The following is a 14,546-nucleotide window of genomic DNA, read 5'->3' on the forward strand; positions in this document are numbered from 1 at the left end:
AAACAAGCATGTTGCAAAATTACTAAACCTAAAATTAAAATGAAAACTGAAAATATAAAAGTAAAAGCCCATTCAAAATATTTAAACTTTAATAGTTTATAAATAATACCAAAATAACACTTAAATAACACAATTATATTATATTATATTATATTATATTATATTATAATATATTATATTATATGAAACCTACTATAAATTAAATACTGGATTATATAGGTGACATTTCAAACTTTTTTAATAGTATTATGCAATGAAAAACTGAAAAAATCTAAATCTCTTTAATAGTTTATAAATAACACTTAACATTATCATGTTATTAGGGCCCGAGCACCGATGGTGTGAGGACCCTATTGGAATTGCTCAGCCAATTATTCCTCTTCTCCAAAATGAATCGCATTTTTGAGGGCCTAAACGTTCTCAAAAACTCATGAAACTTTGCAGATGCATCAGAAGTGGTGAAAATTTACGTCTGATATTGGTTTCAGAATTAAGTGTGGCAAAATGGCTCGATAGCGCCACCTAAAAAATTTCAACGAAGTGCCCCTGACACTACGTTTCACGTACAGGTATGAAATTTGGTACACACATCTAACAGCCCAATACCTACAAAAAAGTATCTTGGAGTGAAATCTGAAAACCAACAGGAAGTCAGATATTTTGAATTTTCTTTGCAAAATTTGTGCAGTTTTTGCCATTTCCAGACGTTGTACTTTAATGAACTCCTCCTAGAGCTTTAATCAGATCAACATCATATTTGGTCAGTCTAATCTAAAGGCCTTTGAGACGTTAAATTGCGAAGATCTAGAGTTTTCGCTGAAGGGTGTGTCCGTGGCGGCCTGGCAAAGTTCGATGTTTCGCCATGAAACAGGAAGTTGTTGTAACTCGGGCATACAATGTCTGATCTGCCCCAAACTTCACATGTTTTATTAGAGTCCTGACCTGAAGACATCTATATGACAATATTCAGTTACAGTCATAGCGCCACCTGGGGGCAACAGGAAATGACATGTTTTACACTGTGATTAACTCCTCATAGAGATTAAACCAGAAGCACATCATATATGACCAGTCTAATCTTAAGGCCTGTGAGATGTTAAATATCAAAGGTCTTGAGTTTTCGCTGTAGGGCGTGTCCGTGGCGGCCTGACAAAGTCTGATGTTTCGCCATGAAAGAGGAAGCTGTTGTAACTCAGGCATAATATGTCTGATCTGCTCCAAACTTCACATGAGTGATAAAAGTCCTGGCCTAAAGACATCTATATGACAATATTCAGTTAGCTATAGCGCCACCTGTTGGCAGCAGGAAGTGTGGCACTTTTACATGATTTTGCCATAATTCTCCTGTATTTACTCGCTCACATGCATGTCGCCCGCTGTTCGCTGTTTTCCTGAGGCCAACGGGTGGCGGTGAGCCCGGGTGCGAGGGCCCTTTCATCGCTGCTTGCAGCTTTAATATTATTTTGAAATTATATTATATTTAAACATTTTTAATAATATTATGCAATGTTTTGTAATGGAACATTCATTTAAGAAGCTGTTGGTTGTTACCAAATCTTTTTATTTAATCACAGGACAGTCATTTGGAACGTTTCTTTACTCTGTGTCACGCCCTGGAGGGCAAGACCACGTTCCCCATCCGAGTTGGAGACGAGAAGATTTCTGAAAACATGTTTGAGCACGAGCTGAAGCTCAGCATCATCTCGCTGTCCTCCTCCGGCCTGGAGCCGCTGGTGCTTTTTCTCCATCAGGTCCTCGACAAGCTCTTCCGGCTCATCATGCAGCCCATGGTCATCGCTGGACAGACTGGTGCGTTTCAGATAGAAAGAGCGTTTGTCTTTTGAATTACACAAAAAGTCATGTTTTCATCATAAAACTACATTCTCTTCGGACATCATACTCATTTGACGTATTGATTTTTGCATGTTCTGTAAGCAAGTATGCTTGTTCAGGGGTGTCAGTTGACTTCACAGGGTTTTAATCTTGTTTTGTGCAGCAAATCTGGCCCAGATTGCCTTTGAGTCAGTGGTGTCAGTTGTCAACAGCCTTCACAACAGTCAAGAGCTTGCGAAGGACCATCAGGGCAGGAACTGTCTCCTAGCAACATACCTGTACTTTGTGTTCCGCTTGCCAGACACACAACATGAAATCCATACAACAGGTACAGTAGAGCTGTGGTATCATCTAGACCACCAATGATCCAAATCCAAAGCAATACGTTTTTATGTGTGGAACAGACTGAGTTTTTAGTGGCTTTGGGGTTTACTCCGTTGTTGTCTGTCACTGAGCTGAGGCTTATGTTCAACAGGCACAGGAGGCCTGATGGCTCACCCGGAGAGCCGATACAGCACTCTGACTCGCACCACAGCTAACACGGTCGGCTTCATGCTGCTTCAGTCACGGATTCGTTCCAGCAGCAACCCTGATATACCAGCACCACAGAGCCCAGAGGACACAGAGGTCAATAACATTCTAGCAAAGGTACATAAATACAAATGCAACATCAACATACCAATTCAGGAAATTTGAAAAGGAATATGCTATATTACAGTTCAATGAACTGTATTTAATTTATTAATAATAAAAAATTAGCAAACCAATTTATACCAGTGTTATTTTAGTATTATTTATATATTATAGTATTTATTAGAACTGCATTATTAATCATTAAAAGATCACAATCTGGATTCTAACACTCACATAATCTTATTCTTAAATGACAACGATTCTCCTCTGTCTATTTAACCTTTGACAAAATCACACTGGAACATTAAAATCTGCCGTGGCACTGCCGCTGAGGCACAGAGAGTAGTTGTCATGTATAAGTATGAAACAGCTTCTTTTCAACCACAGTATCATTATTTCTGTGTTACAAATTATTCAGATTATCACAGAAGTACTGGGATAAAATATTATAGCTGGTATATAAACACTGATGTCTACGGTAGCAATCAAAATAGAGTGAATCACCTTTTGAAAGTACCTTGGCACTTATTGCTATGTATTAATTACATCGTTACACCACTAGGTGGCGACAAGTGACCGTTAAAAATGTATTTGTCATTGAATCATTCAAGAGATTCGTTCAAAAATGCTGATTCATCCAGTAATTAAACAAGTGATTGAATCATTCATTCAAACAGATTTTTTTTCAATAATTCATTGGTTAAACATTTTTAAATAGACTGAAGCGATTAACATTTTGTCAGATCTTCTAGTACGCTGTTATTTTGTTTAGTTGTCCGTTCAGAATCGTGGAAGAATCACAATCTCTATTTGAAAGAAAAAAATAGTGATTCTCAATTTATGCAGAATCATGCGGCTCTAGTATTTATAAATTTGAATTAGTGTTTGTTAATATTTTCATTTTTTTTTTTAATTTTAGTTTTTTTTTTTTTTTTTTTTTTGTTAAATGAATTTTTCAAATAAAAAATTCTTCTTTAAATATATCTATTTATTTTCATTTCATTTCATTAGTTTTGGTCATTTTTGCACTTACACTTTATTTTAGTTTTGCTGCCAAGGCAACATTTTACATTTTTAAGTTTTAGTTTAGTTAGTTTAGTTTAATTTAATATTTATATTTTATTTTATTTCAGCTTTAAAATGTTTTTTTTTTAATGAATTTTTAATAGTTTTAGGTTTAGTTAACAACACCAACAACAATACAATTCCTTAAATTAAAATTTAAATACAATTTTTTAAAAGGTATTTTTAGTTTTATATGGAATGGTACCCAACACTTGGCATATTTTCTTATTGCTCCCACATTTTGGTTCCTACCAGGGTTTACCAGGCAGTCGTGCGTCAGCAGCTGCAAATGTCTCCAATACTTCACAGAGCTCCACAGCAGGCACACGGCCCACAAACAAAAAGGTGACTATATGCCTTGCCACCTCATTACCTAAGCTGTCTGTCATTTCAGCAGATGTTGTGTTTCTAAATAAGCAGATTGATCTGTCTTTGTAGTTGTTCCACGAGGAGCTGGCTCTTCAGATGGTGGTCAGCACTGGAGTCTGCAGAGAGAATGTCTACAAATACGCCTGGTTCTTTTTTGAACTTCTTGTAAGATGGTGGTGATTAAATATGCATATACATGTTGCAAAGCAAACCAACATTGACTGTCTTTGAAATTTCAAATGCAAGATGTTCTGTAGATGTTTTTTTTTTTTCTTGTTGTCATTGTCCATGTGTACTCACTCCAGGTGAAGAGCATGAGTCAGCACGTGTCTCAGCTGGATAAGAAGGCAGTCCTTCGTAGGAATCGATTTTCGGACCGCTTCAAAGATGACATCACAACTATTGTCAACGTCGTGACTGCTGAGATTGGGAACATTTTAGTAAAACAGCAAAAGGTGATTGAATCCATCTGAACAGATCAAGATCTGACTGTTTAGTGACTCAGTAAACATGGAGCAGTTGAGAAAAACAAGAGGTCCGATCTTTTGGAGGAATGTTATTTGTCAGTGATAATGAGAAGAGATGTGTGTGTTTATTTGTCCTCAGGAGTTGGAGCAGGCAGAGAAGGTTAATGTCAGCCTGGCTTTCTTCCTGTATGACCTGATGTCTCTGATGGACCGAGGCTTTGTGTTTCAGCTTGTGAAGAATTACTGCAACCAGGTACTGCAGCTCATCTCATTTTCTAATCGTTATCTTAATAGCAAGAAATCATTCACAACTGCTCGGTTCAGTGAACATCACAAGCATGTCCGGCATGAATCTTTCAGGCGTGACTTTTGAAGTAAAGCAGTGCAGAACAATATTTTAATGTGAATACAGAAAGAGTTGAAAAAGAAAATAATTTATACAGAAAGATACACTACCGGTCAAAAGAATATTACTGGTTTTGCTGTATTTTGGATCAAATAAATGAAGCCTTGGTGAGCAGAAGAGACTTCTTTTAAAAACATTAAAAAATCTTAACGTTCAAAAACTTTCGACCGATAGATAGATAGATATGAAACAGCTTCACAAACAATCTTTTCAATCACACACTATCATTATTTCTGTGTTACAAATATTCATATTATACAGAAGAACTTGGATACAAGTTTATAGTTTGGATATAACACTGATATCAACGGAAGTGATCAAAATAGAGTGACCTTTTGAAAGTAACCTGACACTTCAAATAACAATAGTATCGTTACATCATTACGCCACCAGATGGCGACAAGTGACTGTTAAAAATGTATTTGTCATTGAAACATTCAAGAGATTCGTTTAAAAATGCTGATTCATCCAGTAATAAAACAAGTGAAGTGAGTCATTGAATCATTCATTTTTTAAATAATTCATTCGGATTCATTAAACATTTTAAATAGACTGCAGCAATTAACATTTGTCAGAACCTCTCATAAATTACGTTATTTTGTTTATTTGTCTGTTCAGAATCATGGAAGAATCGCAATATATATACATTTATATTTATATTTTTGCTTTGCTAGACAAATTTTAGGAGTTTAAGGGGAAATGTGATGAGACTGGACCCCACTAATTAATATCTTTAGCATTAATATGTAACGAATTGTCTCTTTTTCACAGATGGCAGCAAAGAGTGTGAACATGGCGACTTTGATCAGTATGAGATTGGAGTTTTTGAGGATCCTGTGCAGTCATGAGCACTACCTCAACCTCAGCCTGTTCTTCAGCAGCCCCGCCTCCGCCCCCGCCTCCCCGTCGCCTTCCATCTCCTCACAGGTCAGTAAAAAAAACAACATTATTCTGCTGTGTTGTGTCTCTGTTATGACTGATCTAATACTCGCAGTGTTTGGAAACAATGAGTATGCAAATAAAATCATCCGTCTCTGTCACCAGACCTCCAGCTCGTGCAGTTTTCAGGACAATAAGATCTCAGCCATGTTTGACCTGTCGCAGGACTTTAAGCAACGGCACTACTTGACCGGACTGCTGCTGACCGAACTCAGTACTGCACTGGACATGGAGTCAGAGGGGTAGGTCACATTTAATGTGTGGCACAAAAGTGGCAACAACTGTTTAGTGGTTTTTATTTTTTTTTTTTCAAGAGTGCATTTAACAAGCTAATAATTATGCTTTATGTATGTGTGTAGAGGGAGAGTTCAACAAAAGGCCATTAATGCCACATACAGCTTATTGTGCGCTCACGATCTGGACCAGCGCTGCTCAAGGCCAGAGGTCAAGTCCAAGATTGCTGCTCTCTACCTCCCTCTAGTGGGCATCATCATTGACTCCATCAATTATCTTGATTTCACAGGTACTGCCTTATACAAGTCTAGCTGTTAATCTCACTTAGACTTAATAGTTGCTTTTAGGCAGTGGGCCAGAGAGCTACATTATGGTGGTGCATGATGGAAGTTTAAAATGGATTATTCTTTTCAGACCTGTGGTTTATATGTGAGCGTATGTGTTGTCTTCACAGTATCTGACTCTCGTGGCAGTAAAGGCAAGTCCGGTGGACCTGAGGAGGACCCTGACAGTGTCACTCCCATCAATCAGTCTGTTGCCATGGCAATCGCTGGAAATCCTTTCAACACCTTGTCAAGAAATGCACTGGCTTCTGTGACCTCTGTGGTATGAACTAGGTTTTATTATATTATATTACATTATTATATTAATATAAAATTAATAACATAATTGACATTATGTTATTAATTATTTCCATAAATGGAAATAATTTTATTATATGAGAAGTATGTGGAGTGATCAGTGTTTTATGTATTATTTATATGCTAGTATTTATAAAAATTTTTAAATGGCTTTTATTTTTTCAGATTTCACTTTAATTTTAGTTTACATTTTAGTAAATTTATGTGCCTTTGTCATTTTTATTACATTTGTTTTATATTTGTATTTTCTATTTAGTTTTAATTTATTTTTTGTTCCAGTTTTAATAATTTTAGATCTTCAACTTTTCTAATTTTCTTTCAAGTTTGTTTATAATATTTATATTTTAATTTATTTCAGCTTTAGTTCAATTAAGGAAAATCATTTTTAATAGTTTTAGTTTAAAACAATATAGTATATAACAATAGGAGTGATATGAGAGTTAACTTTTAGCATTCAAAATATTTTCCTGTGATTGACCAATCAGAATTAAATATTCCAAAGAGCCGTATACTATGTATGGATATTTGTCTATTTATCCAAGAAACAGTATTTCCCATTTGAATATTCTTTGACAATCTCTCTTTGTCCAGACGGGAAAAACTAGCAACATGTTGACAGCAGAGACCAGCCGTAATCTGCTCATGTGCTTCCTGTGGATTATCAAGAATGCAGACCAGAATCTGATCCAACGCTGGACTGTGGACATGCCTTCTTCTCAGCTGAGCCGTCTGCTGGAACTCCTCGCCATCTGCATCTCCTGCTTTGAGTACAGGGTAAAAACACATTAGTCACTGCAGAATCATTATGTGACCTTCTAGAATCATTTACCCAGAGTGACAGGATGTACTTAGATTTGAACAGGAAGGTATCTTTTGGATGGCCTTTCTGATGTCTTTTTCACGTGATGTATTGTTTGTGTGTAGGGGAAGCAGAGTTCTGATAAGGTGAGCACACAGGCCCTGCAGAAGTCTCAGCAGGCTAAGGCGCGTCTGGAGGAGGTTCTGCTGGGAGGGTATGGAGCCAGAGGAGAAATGATGAAAAGGGTGGGAGGTGAGCTGCATCTCATGTTTTACTTTCTTTCTTAGCCTTTATAGGGATAGTTCACCCAAAAATGGAAATTCATCATTTACTCTCTCACATTTCACCCCAAACCTGTGTGACTTTCTTTCTTCCATGGAACACAAAATGTTTTTTTCAATGAGACTGTCAAGCGCCATACAAAATTACATATACACACTGTGTTCCAAATTATTATGCGAGTGACAAATCAGTAGGATTTTAGTACAATAAACATTCAGATTTTAGTTTTTCAAAGAAAGTGCTTGTTTGTTTTATTTTTCATATCAATCTCAGACAGGTTTGATTGCCAGTAGTTTGCCAGGTCTTCTTGGGTAAATGGAAACCCTACTTAAAGAGGTTGTTCCACATTATTAAGCAAGTAACACTTCTCATGCAATATGGGGAGGAAGAAAGATCTTACTGAATCTGAAAAGCATGAAATGGTGCAATATTGTGCAAAAGGCATGAAAACAACTAATATTTTGCAAAAAACTGAATAGAGATTGTTGAACTGTCAAAAGGAACAGAAGAACCCAGCTTGTTAATGGAAGTTTCTGTCCAACAAATTAATTGTATTAAAAGGGCAGTTATAAAAAAAGCCACTGTTGAGCAGCAAACAGGTATTTGAAGCTGCTAGTGTGTCTGTTTGTGAGCTTTGGTTCAGGGAAATGCACAACTGCCAGCCTGCATGGAAAGGTTCATGAGACTCCAGAGACATTTACATAAATTAATTTATTTAATTTAAATGTATTTATTAATTTAAATAAATCTACTTATTTTTTTTATTCATAACTAAATGAATATGTAAATATAAATACATACAAAAAAAGAAACCATACGGTAACTTTGTATTTGTATACTTTGTATTTATTTAGTTACTGTAGTACTGTAAATCTGGCCCCATTCTCAATTCACTTTCATTATATGTTGCAGGATATTTATAAAAAAAGTTCCCTTTTGTTCTCTAGCATAAAGAAAGTCATTCGGGTTTTTGAAAGCACATGCAGATGAATAAATAATGACAGAAATATTCCTTTAACTGCAGTGGGGACAGTTACCGTTGGCCCAATGAATAATATATTATTTGTTTTCCACAATGCACTAAAATAATTTTTCACTTCACGTAAAATGCTGTCTAATTTTACATGTTTACAGTCCGCAGACTTCCTTTGTTTAGATATTTTCTAAATATGTCCCGTCTTGGTGTGTTGGCTGTGTGTTGTGCAAGGTAACGACCGGACGCTGGGTCAGAGAGAGAACCTACGCTGGAGGAAAGACCTTACACAGTGGCGCCAGACAAACGACAGGCAGGACAAGTGAGCGTAAAATAGTACCATCATTTCACGGTTCACATCTGTTTAACCTGCAGCACTTCTCTTTCATTGTTGGTTCTAGCTCTCCATGGCCCTAATCTACTACTAAAACTAACTACTAAAATCTACTACTTTTGTTTTGGTTACTGTCTTGTTATTGTTGTTTCCTCAGATCCAAAGCAGAGCTGGATCAGGAGGCCATAATCAGTGGTAACCTGGCAACTGAGACCACCCTCATAGTCCTTGACCTACTGGAGATGATTTTACAGGTAACAGAGAACTCTCACAATGGACCCAAAACATATTTGGACATTTTAGCATGAATAAATGTTTTACATTCTACTTTCAGGCAGTTCCTCTGGCTGACTGTAAGGATAATGTGGTTGGTGGAGTGCTAAGAGTTCTGCTGCACTCTCTCACCTGTAATCAAAGCACCACCTTCCTGTCGCACTGTTTCAGCACCCTACGGGCTCTTATTGTAAAGGTACTGTCCTGTGCGATTGTGTCAGCTGACAGTACAGACCAATTCTTTTTCATATGTGCTGATATTGAATTTGTTTTCATTCATAACTATATAAGAGCATTTTCTTGTGGTTTATTTTAGTGTAACTCATTCTATATCATATATCATAGATTGGGGTTGGTTGTCTACAGAGTTAATTTCATAATTGAGATGAATGAGAATTGAATGCCAAGTTGAAGAAAACTTTTTTTTTTTTTCTGTCAAAACAAAAAATAGCCCCCCCCCCACACACACACACGCACAGCAAAAATGCGAAAATAAGATATTTAAAATATGAGGTCTAACCAGGGAACCAGTTATTTTTTATATAGTTTTAAAAGACTGTGATAAATTATGGTGCTGACATCATTTATGAAAAGAGTGTGCGTGTGTATGAACTTTTACCTCTACATATATAGATTCACATTTAACAAGTATGTTAAAAGCATTATAGATGATGAGGGGAGAAATGCATCTTCCTCAATATTCAGTTTGGCAGTCAATCAATCCTTATTGGTCCAATCTAGGGCTGCAACGATTAATCGCGATTAATCGTTTGCAAAATAAAAGTCTGTGTTTACGTAATATATATGTGTATAATAATTATGTATATATAAATACACACACATTCATGTATATATTTAAGAAAAATGTTATATTTATATATAAAATATTTATGTTTATATGTAATATAAAATATATATAAATATATATATTTATAATACATGCATATATTTCTAAACTTTATACCTGTATGTGTGTATTTATATATACATAATTATAATACACAGAACACACACATATATATTACGTAAACACAGACTTTTATGTTGCAGCCCTAGAATCCAGTCCTTATTTTTCAGTAGATGGTTATTAAAATATTACATTTGGGACCATCCAGTCTTGTGGATGATACAAAATAAAATAATATAATAATAATAATAATAATAATAATTTTGATATACAATGATAATTGTGATTTTACTACAAGTATTTAATAATTTTAGTAATTAATTAAATAAAAAGACAACAAATTGAGCAGATAAGATTAAGCAAAAACTAAAAAAGTCAGACTGTTTAAGTGATTAAAGTATAAAAACTATTTTAAATTAATCACACTACTGTTCAAAAGTTTAGGGTCAGTAAGAATTTTATAAATAACATTTTAAAATATATTAAAATAGAAAACAAAATTGTAATAATATTTCACAGTAGTACTGTTTTTGGTTACACTTTATTTTAAATTGTCCTTTTTGCAGTGTAATTATACTGAGTAAAAAAGTACTGAGTAATATTAATTAACTACATATACTTACTGTAGGGATAGAGGTTGGATTAGGTTTGGTTTAGGGTTAGTTGCATGTAATTATGCATAATTTAATTTATAACTATAATTACTATATGTAGCATGTATTAAAGACACTAAAAAAAAGTGTTACCTTGTTTTTACTGTGTTTTTGATCAGATAAACACAGCCTTAATTGGTGAGCATAAGAGACAAACTTTTAAACGGTAGTGTAAACAGTATCACAATCATATTAATTGTAAAAATAACTATAAAAGACTTTTTTTTTTAGTTTGTTAACTCCCTCCTGTATTAGAGTTGGCTGGCAAAATTGCATAAATTTAGTCATAAATTAACAAAATGTGATTATCTAATGTCTTTTATCCAAGAACCTAAGCTTTCAGTTGCACCTAAATTTAAAGTTTGTTCCACTAGAGATATTCACCATAGTACCAACCAACCCATCTCTCCTTCCTGTAATCATGTAATATATGTTATATTGAATATATCCCTGATACAGTAATGTTTTTTTTTCCAGTTTGGTGACCTGTTGTTTGAGGAGGAAGCCGAGCAGTGTGCAGACCTGTGTCAGAAGGTTCTTCATTACTGCAGCAGCTGTGTGGACGGCAACAGGAGTCAAGCTTGTGCTACGCTCTACCTGATCATGAGATACAGCTACAGCTCTGCTAGTGTAAGTCGCCATATAACAGACCACTCAATACCTCCCCCTGATGAAAAATCTTGCATTGCTTGTATGTTTTGTATACTGGGACCAGCATGTGATGGTCCCCAGCAAGGAAAGCAGGAGTGCTGGTGCGTCAGCTCAGTTTTGCTTGAGAACAGCATGACTGTGCTGGTCCACCAGCTAGACCAGCACTATAACCAACACAAACCACTCTGGACCACTCTGGATTTTTCAGCAGGGTCTATTGCCAAATAAATAAAACCACTTCCACCTTGTCTTTTCTTTGTTAAAATGATGCAGACGTAACATTGACAACGCTCTCTGAAATGTTATTCTTCTCTATGTCTGTCTGTCGGCTGATAACACGAGCCTGTCGCTGCTGGTTGGCCGTCTCTCTGTATGCACCAGGCTGATGGCTGGAGTATTTCCTCTGTTTACTCAATTTCTCACCCCCCCTCAGCCCTCCCCTACCAGATGGCCATGTTGTTTGCCATCTCATTCATCTTTAATGGGGAAAGGATGGATTTCTCTCCCTGTCTGTCTGTTTGTTTGCTTGTTTGGTTTGTAAAAGGCTCCAGCAGTCGTTCCTGTCATTAGTGTAACCTTGAATAAGTCATGTTGATTCCTTTTAGCGACAGGCTGTCTTTTCCCCCTCTCTGCTTTGTGTTTTTATGTTTCCTAAGGCCTTTTCTCACATTAGATTAAATGGTGAAAACAGTGAAGTCAGGTTTCAGGACAAATTCAGAATTAATCTTCTTAGCAGTGCCGATGTTGAGTCGTTCTTCACGGCGAAACTGACCTAGATGCGATATTGGCGACATCCAGAGATGCCTCACGCATACGCTCAATTTAACATAATGGTGCCATTGAAATGATCCATTGGCAATTATACAGGGGTTAATGGGGGATCATTTTGCAGTTTCCTGATGCTAAGCAAGATGGATGGAGCATTTTCAGCCCCTGGCTCAAGCCTCCCTTGGAATCAATGATCTGAGACTACGACAGCAATGGCCGACCGCGCCTGGCAGTGTGGCGTTTCCTTTCACAGCCTAACACCTGTATCTGACAATGTAACCTTCAATAACCTCAGCAGGGCCAACCCAGATAAATGACATGGCTCTGGTTGACAGGAACTGCTGGGGGAAGGGCTGTTTTCTAAATGGTAAACCTCAGGCAGTAATCAGACCTCTGTTGTCATGATGCTTTGGACATTCATACATTGGAACAAGACTTAAAATGAAAGGGATAGTTCACCCAAAAATACTTAGCCTCGTGTCTGTCCAAACCCATATGACTTCTGTGGAAAACAAAAGGTGATGTTAGACAGGATGTTCATGCTGCTTTTTTGCATATAATGTGAAAAAGGAAGGGTGCTGTCGAGCTCCAAAAAAAAAAAGGCACAAAAGTACATACAAATATCGTAAAAGTGGTCCATGCACTGTATTCCACATTCTCTGAAGAATATGATAGTTTTGCATGGAGAAAAGACCTTAATTTAAGTTGAGAACCATATGAAAACCTGGCATTATTAAATATATATAAATGCAAATGAGATTTGAAAGTTATGGTGGAGATTGCCAGTTAATAACATATTTCATTTTAAATAATTAAAATTTATTTGGTTAACTAATCCTTTAAAGGCCACTTCACACTGACAGACGGCAACAGACACTTTCGTCGGGTTTTTTCGGATCAGTGTGTTACCCCTGTGTGAGAAGTGACGTGCTGTAATCTAGTGACTGTCGGCGTTGGTCTGTGTCTGTCGGTGCATTGTGAACTGGCCTTAAGAAATCAATATTTTTGCCACAGAGAAAGCTGTTGGCATTCTCATCCATCTCAATAGAGTGTGACTGTGAGGTTCTGAAAGTAAAAATGGGTATATGCTTTTGTTGAAGACATCAGCACACATTATTTATTTAATTTTTTATGCATATTTTGCAATAAACATTGTTTATATATTGACCATTTAATCAATTTATATCTCCATCATTTTTAATTTAATTGTCATTTGCAATACTTATGGGAATTGTAGTACATTCCCTCATTAAAGCTGTTATGCACACTCTCTGTAATTTTTGTCAGATTTTCAAATGTTTTTTTTTTTTAATTCAAATCAAAGTTTGTAATGTGACTCACCTAGTAGTTTGTTGGTTTTGTTCGTGGCTTATAACACTTTAACAAAAAGTTAAAGGTGCACTAGAACCCCTTTTCAAAAGATGTAATATAAGTCTAAGGTGTCCCCTGAACGTGTCTGTGAAGTTTCAGCTCAAAATACCCCATAGATTTTTTTAAATTAATTTTTTAACTGCCTATTTTGAGCCATAATTACATAAGCAACGATTAAGCGCGCGGCCCCTTTAAATCTCCCGCTCCCCGCCCCTCGAGCTCTCGACAGCCTTAAACAGCAAACACAAAGTTCACACAGCTAATATAACCCTCAAAATGGATCTTTACAAAGTGTTAGTCATGCATACATCGATTCCTGTGAGTATAGTATTTATTTGGATGTTTACATTTGATTCTGAATGAGTTTGAGGCTGTGCTCCGTGGCTAAAGCTAACATTACACACTGTTGGAGAGATTTATAAAGAATGAAGTTGTGTTTATGAATTATACAGACTGCAAATGTTTAAAAATGAAAATAGAGACGGCTCTTGTCTCCGTGAATACAGTAATAAACGATGGGAACTTTAACCACATTTAACAGTACATTAGCAACATGCTAATGAAACATTTAGAAAGACAATTTACAAATATCACTAAAAATATCATGATATCATGGATCATGTCAGTTATTATTGCTCCATCTGCCATTTTTCGCTATTATCCTTGCTTGCTTACCTAGTCTGATGATTCTGCACATCCAGACGTTTTGCCCTTGTCTAATGCCTAGAACATGGGCTGGCATATGCAAATATTGGGGCGTACACCCCGACTGTTACATAACAGCTGGTGTTATGTTGAGATTCGCCTGTTCTTCGGTGGTCTTTTAAACAAATGAGATTTATATAAGAAGAAGGAAACAATGGAGTTTGAGACTCACTGTATGTCATTTCCATGTACTGAACTCTTGTTATTCATCTATGCCAAGGTAAATTCAATTTTTCATTCGAT

At 36.2% G+C, this 14,546-nt stretch overlaps 1 protein-coding gene across 3 annotated transcripts in view; it reads left to right on the forward strand.

Moving 5' to 3' along the window:
- The window catches only part of dock8 (dedicator of cytokinesis 8), a 54,383-nt gene that overhangs the window by 28,727 nt on the left and 11,110 nt on the right, over window positions 1-14,546 (forward strand). For all 3 annotated transcript variants that reach the window (XM_048209650.1, XM_048209651.1, XM_048209652.1), the window contains 17 exons: window positions 1,575-1,809; window positions 1,997-2,161; window positions 2,309-2,481; window positions 3,787-3,876; window positions 3,970-4,065; window positions 4,206-4,355; window positions 4,507-4,620; window positions 5,545-5,700; window positions 5,818-5,954; window positions 6,072-6,235; window positions 6,401-6,552; window positions 7,179-7,361; window positions 7,512-7,638; window positions 8,876-8,963; window positions 9,133-9,229; window positions 9,310-9,444; window positions 11,286-11,438. In XM_048209650.1, the coding sequence (XP_048065607.1) occupies window positions 1,575-1,809; window positions 1,997-2,161; window positions 2,309-2,481; window positions 3,787-3,876; window positions 3,970-4,065; window positions 4,206-4,355; window positions 4,507-4,620; window positions 5,545-5,700; window positions 5,818-5,954; window positions 6,072-6,235; window positions 6,401-6,552; window positions 7,179-7,361; window positions 7,512-7,638; window positions 8,876-8,963; window positions 9,133-9,229; window positions 9,310-9,444; window positions 11,286-11,438 (2,415 nt within the window). The remainder of the gene's footprint in view (window positions 1-1,574; window positions 1,810-1,996; window positions 2,162-2,308; window positions 2,482-3,786; window positions 3,877-3,969; window positions 4,066-4,205; window positions 4,356-4,506; window positions 4,621-5,544; window positions 5,701-5,817; window positions 5,955-6,071; window positions 6,236-6,400; window positions 6,553-7,178; window positions 7,362-7,511; window positions 7,639-8,875; window positions 8,964-9,132; window positions 9,230-9,309; window positions 9,445-11,285; window positions 11,439-14,546) is intronic.

Source organism: Megalobrama amblycephala, linkage group LG12 (genome assembly GCF_018812025.1).
Source record: "Megalobrama amblycephala isolate DHTTF-2021 linkage group LG12, ASM1881202v1, whole genome shotgun sequence".
NCBI classification, from domain to species: Eukaryota; Metazoa; Chordata; class Actinopteri; order Cypriniformes; family Xenocyprididae; genus Megalobrama; species Megalobrama amblycephala.